Here is a 9161-nt window from a genome sequence, read left to right as displayed (position 1 = left end):
ATTATGCGCTATATACTGAACGCCCATTGCAAATGTGTGGGTTGATTAACTAAACAATTGTACTTCTGCTGTGTACTTTATAGTCGCTTGCAGAAAATTAGGTTTGGGAAACTGCCCAAAAGGAGCCAATTTCTCAGGTCTACAAAGCATTGCAAGAAGTAGGAGAATCAGACCTAGAGCTGAAGGGGTGCTTAAAGTCCGTCTAGAACTCAGAATTATTAAACTAATCAAAGAAAGGTAATTTTCGCATAGGTGGAAGAACGGTATGGATAACTAAGAACACGTTTTATTAGAGCGTTTTTTTATTACATAGTTAATTCCAATTTTAAATTAAAAATACAAAAACATCGGGCATATGTTGTCTTTAATCGCTGGTCTGTAAATTGTTCAGAGATCAGTCCTCCTGCTCCATCGAACCATACTTGACAGATGTAAATTAGCCAACAACAGTGGTTCTTACAAGTGGCTAAAGTTCAGAATAAGTCCTTGTTTTCCTTCCTGGCGGGATCATGCTCCTGAGCTTCTGCACGTTCTTGCTGGGAAACAATTGTGGCATCCATTTCTTTTTTCTGTCTTAGTCTTTCAGCATTTGTGATCGTCATTGGATGAAGTGGGAAGAATCCGGCAAGGCCTGCAAGCAGGAGATAATTAGGTACCAATAACGTAAATCATAAAGGGCTAGCAGACAGAATATGATTTTCGGGTTCTGCCAAGTCTAAATTGAGCACTTCAGAAGCATTTATTTATTCTGTTATTTGTTGACTTGGTGGGCTCTGAAAGCCTGTCTCAGTTGCGACATCAGATCAGGTAAGAACAAGATTATACACCATCTACTTAATGCATGCACGAGAGCCATAGCAATGAATGGCAGATCAGAAAATGCAGTCATACAATTCTGTTTAGGTGGTGACAGAATGAACGCCCACAATCTGAGGAGCCATCAGTAAGCCCACAGAATGAATACACATCATATATTTAGAAGTGATACTGCAACTTTGCATCCTTCATAAATAAGGCATACGCTACTTATTGTAATTTTATTTATGATGCTTGTATCTGCTTAGATTCACATGCTTTGTATAGGTCGATATCTAGTGGTAAGCGCAGAGTATTGCACATGTTTTCAAAATTCGAAAAGGAACATCGACTGGGCGTGTTTGTAATATTATCCCTAGTGCGACGTCTACAGTACCCATGTCCCTCACGTGTCAAAGTCCCTCTGATTATTTGTTTCCAACTAGAGGGCGTATAAAGTCTAAGCGTAGAGACAAGGTAAGTTGTGAAGCGGTGCGAAATATCTATGATTTCCCCAAGACCCTTCAACTCCAAGACGGGAGGAAGGGCAGGCGCATGTACGCCCAAGCAGATACAAGCATCCGAAATACGATTAGAGTAAGTAATGCATGCCTTCGGAGGCTTGCAGATTTGCTTATAATCACGTGCTTTGCATAGATTAGCAAGCAGTACTTGGAGAAGGTGGTGGGTTATTTGAAGGTAGAGCAGCAACAATGTTTTAACATTGCCTGGCACACATGTGCATCAGCCTAAGAATGTCTCTCTAAACAGGAATGTTGTGGGAAAGTATGAACTGAATGCCAAGTGGCAGCTTTGCAAATGGCATCTAAGGGTACATTTGCTATGAAAGTTAGAGTTGCCCCTGTGCCCAGAGTTGAGTGTGCTCTGGGCTTGAATGGCAACATTCTCTTAGCAAGAGGATAGCAAAGTTGGATGCAGCTGACAATTCATTTTGAAATAGCCAATATAGAGATAGGATCACCCTCTCCATGGGGCTAGAGATACAAAGAACAGTCAGTTTTGTCTTTGAGGCAATGCACGACAGCCCTTCTGAAATCTAGAGTATGTATGCTTTTTTCTGTTGCGTTTTTGAGGTGTTGGAAGAAAGCAGGAAGTTCTATGGATTGATATACATGACATTTTTAGATACATTTTGGAGAAAAACTAGGAGGTGTGTGTGTAGCACAACTTTGTCAGTACAACATCCCTTTGTAATTATTCACAGTGCTTGTAGTTCACCAACCATTCTTAAAGAAGTGATAGCAACAAGGAAAGCAGTCTTATAAGTGAGATGTTTAATACTGGCTTTGTGCATTGGCTCGAAGGGGGCTTGTAAGAACAACATTCAAGTTCCAGCCAGGAGTTGGATTAGAAACTGGAGGATAGATTTTTGTTTACCCGCTCCATGAATGTTTTTACCACAGGCACCTTTGCGATGAAACGTTACTTTGTGATGTGGTGTAGGTTTGTCCCTTGGTTCTTTGACATGTTGAATGGCTAAGCTAGTTTCATGGGAGGACAAAGATATAATTTGTAGGTGTGAAAACCATGATTGTTGTGCCCACATTGGAGCTATCAGGAACAAGGTTACTTGTTTCTGGTGTAGCTTGTGGACTATTTTGTTGAGATGAGGTATCAGGGGTGGGTGAGGGGGTAGGGAAACATACGCAAATTTCACTAATCAGTTCAGTAACAGAGCGTTCTCCTTGGATTTTGTCTGGTGAAATCTGGATGCGTAGTCTCGGTACTGTATGTTCTCTAGTGTAGCAAAGAGGTCCAAGTCTGGAAACCCCCAGTTTGAGAAGACATTGGGTAGCACATCTGCATTTAATTGAGATTTGTGTTATGATGGCAGCACCACACTTCTGCTTAGTATGTTTGCCAGAGAATTGAGTGCCCCTGGAACATGCTGTGCAAGGAGAAACATGCGTTTTAGTGCCCACAGTTGAAGGTTCTGTGCTAGTTTGGACATTGGTGGAAAATGCATTCCTCCTGGTTTATGTAGAACATAGCTGTAGGTCTGGCTGTTAGAATGAGGACTGTCTTTTGTACTAGCAGTGGTTTGAAAGCTTGAAGCACTTTGAAGACTGCTAGCTGTTCCAGAAGGTTGATATGTTTCTTGGTTAATGCTTGTGTCCACACCCCATGTGCAGTGTGATGGAAAAGGTGTGCTGCCTACCTATTCGGGATGCGTCTGTAGTGAGAATGGCTTCGCTAACTGGTGTGATGAAAGGTGTTCCATTTAAAAGGTTTACTTTGGACCACCACTGCAGCGATAGAACCCGAGGTTGCAAAACAATCACTAGATCGTCCCACAGACTGCTTGCTTGAGACCAATGTTTTGCAAGCCACTCTTGCATAAGACGCACGGGCAACCAGGTGTGTGGCACAAGGTAAATTCAGGAAGCCATCATTCCTAGAAGGAGCATCACCTTTGGCACAGTTACTGGACGACCAGCTATGCACTGAGGGATTTGAAATAGCAGGTTTTATACCCCCTCGTTGGAGGTGAAGACTAGGTCGTCGTTTGTTCGAATTAGGACCTTTGTGAACATTCGAGGAGCCAAGGCTTTGCTGAATGATAGCATTTTGATCTGGTAGTGCTGGTTTCCCCACTTTGAATCTTAGGTATTTTCTGTTTGCTGGCTAAATTGAAATATTTATTGTGCATTTTTAAAGGTGCTTATACATAAAGTAAATTGGGTTTCAAAGCGTCCACAGGGCAACAGGGAGGGAACATGGGAAAGAAAATCAAAAATAACGATGAAAGATACATGCAGACCTACTAGGCCTTGTGAGCATTCAGAACGTGCAAGTGCAGAGAGAGAAGGGATGAGGAGTGGGGGTGGTAATTGCTAGGTGTATGAAGTGGGAAATGCTAGGGAGCGAGCAGCTGCAAGTGCCTAGGTGGAGTGGTCAGCCCCCAATAAATAAATGCAGGCCTATGGTGGCATAGGCTAGTGGGTGCCAAAGCAAAGTGCTAGGTGCAGGCGATTAGGTGTGGGAGGCCAGGACCCAGAGGACACAATGGCCCTGGTCACCAATCTCAGCAACTGTGGGATTTAGCAAAGGAAGGGAAGGAGGAGGTGAAAAGTAAAGTCTTAAAGAGCATCCAGAATTTGAAGAGTTCCGGCTCAAGACAAAGAGGAAGGCTGTTCCAGAGAAGGAAGCCTGTTGAGGAAAGAGATCAGTCACAAGCTCACTGTTTAGTGAAGCACTTGACACACAGAGTTGGTGCCGGAGAAACGTAAAGATCTGGAGGGAGAGTATTTAGTAAGAGCAAGTTGTAGAATGTGTGGTCCCCGGCTCCAGACAGCCTTGTGGATGATGCAGAGGGATTTTAATTTGATCCTTGCAACAACCAGGAGCCAGTGGAGAGATTTTAGGGCTGAAGAGATGTGGTCCCTGGGTTTGAGGCCAAGGATAAATCTTGGAGCCCTATTCTGGATTAGATGGACGGGTCGTAGAGCAGAAGAGGGTAGATTAAGGAAAAGGCTATTGCAGTAGTCTAGCCTAGAGAGAACCAAAGCTCTAGAGACATTGCGCTTCGGGGGAAAGTGATGAAAGGAAGAATTCCTTTGGAGTTGCAAGTGGGACTTCTTGGCAAGGTCCTGAATGTGAGGGATGATGGGAAGAGGAGTCGAAGATGACTACGGTTTCTGGCTTCAGAAGAAGGGGATGGGAAAGAGCCGATAGAAAAAGGCCAGAGTGAGGGACAGAAAGAGGGAGCAGGAGTCCCAAGAGGAAGGATCTCAGTCTTGCTGGTGTTGAGGCATAGATCATTGGAATTACACCAGGACTGGATGGCAGAGGCAGTCATGAATGATGGAGCAAGTAAGAAGAGGATCAGAGGGAAGCATAAATACTAAAGTGAGCATTTTCTATGTCAAAAGGTGCCATGTAATCCCATTGTTTTAGAAGAGGAATTAGTCCCTGCAGCGTAGACATCCTGAATTTTTCTGGCTCGACATACAGGTTTGCAGGGCGCAGGTCTAAGACTTGCACATTGTTAGATCTGGTCTAAGACTTGGCGCATTGTTAGATCTTTCTTTGGAACAAGGAAGTACATGGAGTAAATACCTTGATGTTCTTCTAGAGGTGATACCAGCTCTATTGTTCCCTTCTGCAGTAAAGTTAAACTCTTCTCTGAGAATTCGGTAATGTTCGGTTGACATTCTTGAACGAGGAGGATGGTGGCGCAGTGTTTCAAGAAATTCAATTGAATAACCTTTTGGTCACGGTTGTGAGTAACCAACGATCTGATGTTATACCCTCCCATCCCATCCCATGTGTCGGTGAATGTTGATATGGGGACCACCACCCCCCTGCCCCCCCCCCCCCCCCCCGGGGAAGCATGGGTGAGTACGTGAACTGAAGCGTCATTTTGTTGGCAGGGGCAGCTGGGCCTGTAGAGGCTGCAAATCTGCCCCACGCTTAGCCTCTACGAAACTCTGCTGGTTTGACTGATAAGAGGAGGATTGTCCCTGGGGATTGTAGTAAGAAGAGGCAGATGTTCCAAATCCAGATTGATTGGATATTTTAAAGCCTTGGCTACGAAAAGTGCACTGTGTGTTAAAGGTGCCCCGTTGGACAGAAGGCTTTTTTGAGATTTGGCCTAATGTTTTTAAAGTTTCATCCTCAGTCTTTGTAGTTCCAAGCTGGTTGTCAACCTCCTTTCCGAATAGGACAGAATCTTCAATAGGCATGTTGATTAACATTGCTGGAATCTTTGGTTTAGACCTGGAATCTCATAGCCATGAATGGCGTTTAAGCAGGATCCCTTCAGCAATTACTCTCCTGAAGTGTCTGCGGAGTATAAAATAGGTTTGTTAATGTTTCGGGCTAGTCGTTTGCCCTCTGTAGGGATCTTTAGATGGTGTGACTTTACAGGGACAGAATATGTTTGAGTACCTCATCCCACTGTATTATAATTTTTAAAGCAGTGTGGTATTGTTTGCAATTCATGTTATAAATGCTCCTGAGGTGGTTATTTTCCATTAGGTACACAGCTGCTTGCATTCCTTATTGGGAGGTGCCTCAGAACTAGAGAGTGGAACACTGGCCCCTTTTCTGGTGGGAATGACCACAGGGGAATCTGGTTTTGCATGTCCCCTAATATATAGATGGTTGGATGGAGCTGGTTTAAAAACTAATTCCACTCTGGTTTTAACTGCCCGAGTAATTGATGGTGTATTAAGTGATGGGCCAATTCTTTTCTTTTTATCTGAGAATAGAGGAATGGCAGGGCTAACAGCCTTTTTCGCATTTTAAAAAAAATCCTCCACAAAGTCAGTGCTGTCCACTGTTTCTTCGGTATGAATATTAAAATGATTAGCAGTCCTCTTTAATAAATCATTGCATAAAAATTGGTCACCAATTGGGGAGCTGCGACTACTCAGGTGCAACAACATCCAGAGTGTCAATAATGTTAACATCTGGGTCATCTTGATAGACTTGGTCAGGGACATCACCAGGATCATACTGGTCGATACACCACACATCCTGATCTGCTGGATCTGCCCCTTGGAAAGAGTCATGGGAGAGGTCTAGGACAGTATGTGTGGGTGATGGTCGGCCAGTTTGCAAAGGGTAACCCACTTCTAAATCTAATGTCGTTGGTCCAATTCGGTATTTGTTCATGAAGTGTACAAAAGAGCAAACGCTGTCCATGGTTTCTCTCTCCCTGCCCCCATTCTCCCCACCTCAAACCCCCCCCCCCCACCCCCCCCCCCCCCCCCATGTCCCTATTCTAGGTGTTTCGGGTAGGAGGAACACAACAGCCTCACGGTCTTATTATATATGGTGACATCTAAAGGAGAACCTTCCGTACAGACAACTCTTACGCGCTAAACGGATTACTTTCAACACAGAAAGACTCCAAACAGAGTTAGATACTATGAGATCAAGATTTTTGGAAAGAGGATTTCCAGAAGATGTGGTGACACAAGCCAGCACAAGGATGGAAACTCACCCTTATGAAGTGTTACTAACCAAACAGCCAACACAGAAAATCTAACCTCATTTACACATTGAGGTACCCGGCACAAAGTTTCCAGGTAAAAAAAAAAAAAAAAAAAAAAAAAAAATTGGGTTCTTATTAAATCAGACCCCAACCTTAATTGCCTTTTGCCATCGCCTCCAATGTTGGCGTACCAAAGAGGGAGGAACTTTCGGGACACTCTGATTAAAGCAGAAAGACCAAAAAACGACCCAGAGCACACTCACGAGAGAAAAAAAAAAAAAAAAAAAAAACTACCTTCCCTTGCTTAAATTGTCAACACTGCTCCAACATTATAAAAGGAAACCACATCTGGCATCCAAACAATGGGAAAAAGCTACGCAACTTGTGAATCTAAAAAATGTAATCTATACCATCAGATGTCTATGTGGTAAATATTATGTGGGGAAGACAAGCAGACGAGTTAAGGAAAGATGGACAGAACATGAGTCCCAGATCAGAACGAAAAACCCAAAATCACCCGTATTTCGCCATTTTAGGGACAACAATCATAACATCTCACAGATGCGATTTGCAATACTGGAAGTGATCCATCCCCTCCCAAGGGGCGGTGATTTACCAAAAATACTTGCTCAGAAAGACCTTTGCTGGATCCATAGACTCGATGCTATGTCCCCTCTTGGCCTGAATGAAGACTATTACTTGGGTCCCTTTATCTGAATCTAAAAATAAACACACCAACAGTGACACTGTCTTCACTCCCTCTTTGCTTAAACTAGGTTGGTCTTCCTTTATTGATGCAACTTGTTAAATGGCATAACTCAAGCTACCAGAAAGTGAACCGGGTGTGGGAAGGAAGAACTCTTGTATGCTAAGTAGGCAAATATTAAGTGGCAATGATTGTTTAAACTTTTTTGAAAATCCTTTGGTAATGTGGCTATCAATGTTTGCCTACTTTATATCATGTTTGGGCAGAAATATGTCCATTATGTTAAGAAAGCTACAATGCAGCTGCATTCCTTATGTGTATACTTTTGCAAACCCTTTAAAAATGTTACTAGCATATTTTCCATACAGACTTTTCTAAACATTTGACAAGCGATTCTGTAAGGACATCTGAAACAGGAGGAACTATCATATTATCCACCTTTGGGTATTTACCCCACATGCTGATTTAGCATGGTCTACATTTCTACTTAACAGTTAGTGACTTTTATGCAGCCTCACCCTTAATGGGTCTCCCTTCTCTTTGTGTCTAAAACCATTTATTGCCACTTAAGCCCTATCTAGCCGAGTCCCATCTCGCTTATATTACTCTTGATCTCCAAGCCAAGGCATATTTTTCTCCAATACTTTTTTCACGAGCATTTAGTGTATCCACGCTATTTAGTCTCCATAAGTAGACCCCCTCCGGCCCTTTCAGCCTTTCTGGCTTGATCTTTACGAAATCTCTGAACCATTAGTCATTCCCAGGGCGTTGGAAATACTTGGTTGTCTTATAACTATTACAGACCATCCACGGTCCCTGTGACTTATTCACAAAATGGACGCCGGTTTGTTTACATATGACGTCATTCACACGCAGGCGTGATGCCGTCATGATGTAAACAAACATGGGCGTGCATGATCCATACTACAAGAACACTCTTTTGAGTCCATCCTTACTAAAGTTGTATTCAGGCTTTACCCATATTGAGTCCTTGCATAATTAGATGGTACCTTTTTTTAATTTTCATCCTTCCTCTGGATTCCTTCAGGACATCACACGTGCATGCGCATGATGACGTCATGCAGTTATTCGATATTTAAACACTGACGGCGTTGCAAATTGAGTCGGACGGCCCCAGGGTTTCCGGTCTCCTCCTTGCAACGCTGTTGGCTGCGGGTAAGATTATTTTAACCCAGTTTAGCCAACCCTCTGGAGGCTTAGACACTTTAGTAGTACTTTCACATCCTGAAGCACTCATTTGCTTCCCTCCTTCATATTTTTGCATTTTTTAGAGCACGAATTCCGCCAAAACACCAGTTAAGTCCTGGATTTATTCTTGATGGGACTTTCCTGTTAGAATACCCTCCTTCAATTCCTTCTTGATGGGACTTTCCTGTTAGAATACCATCCTGCAGACCTTTGTAAGTCAATCTGCTCTTCTTTGATTTTTTTCGCACTAAGATCGTTAAGATTAGACGTCACTTACGTTCACCCTCTCTTTACAGATAGGGTACATCCCTCAAGCTTTGCAATTTCAATTCCCGCATGTTTGGGCCCCATAATCTGGAGATTTTTCTCCAATTGAAGAAACGTATTGAAAAATCACAAGGTTAGTCCTGCAGACTTTCTAGCTGTTCTTCATTTGCTATTCTTTGGTACTCTGACCCTAATCATGTACCAAATTGGACTCTTTTTATT

General features: G+C 43.0%; 1 protein-coding gene across 2 annotated transcripts in view; it reads right to left on the bottom strand.

Moving 5' to 3' along the window:
• Positions 1-266: 266 nt before the first annotated feature.
• Positions 267-9161, bottom strand: part of MRPS16 (mitochondrial ribosomal protein S16) — a 67298-nt gene continuing 58403 nt past the window's right edge. For both annotated transcript variants that reach the window (XM_069610909.1, XM_069610910.1), the window contains exon 4: positions 267-631. In XM_069610909.1, coding sequence (XP_069467010.1) covers positions 474-631 — 158 coding nt within the window. In that variant the 3' untranslated portion in view covers positions 267-473. The remainder of the gene's footprint in view (positions 632-9161) is intronic.

The sequence above is a fragment of the Ambystoma mexicanum genome, chromosome 8 (assembly GCF_040938575.1).
Source record: "Ambystoma mexicanum isolate Mex_15411 chromosome 8, UKY_AmexF1_1, whole genome shotgun sequence".
Taxonomy (NCBI): Eukaryota; Metazoa; Chordata; class Amphibia; order Caudata; family Ambystomatidae; genus Ambystoma; species Ambystoma mexicanum.
Note: the sequence above shows the minus strand (reverse complement) of the source record. Positions and strands in the feature narration are given on the sequence as shown.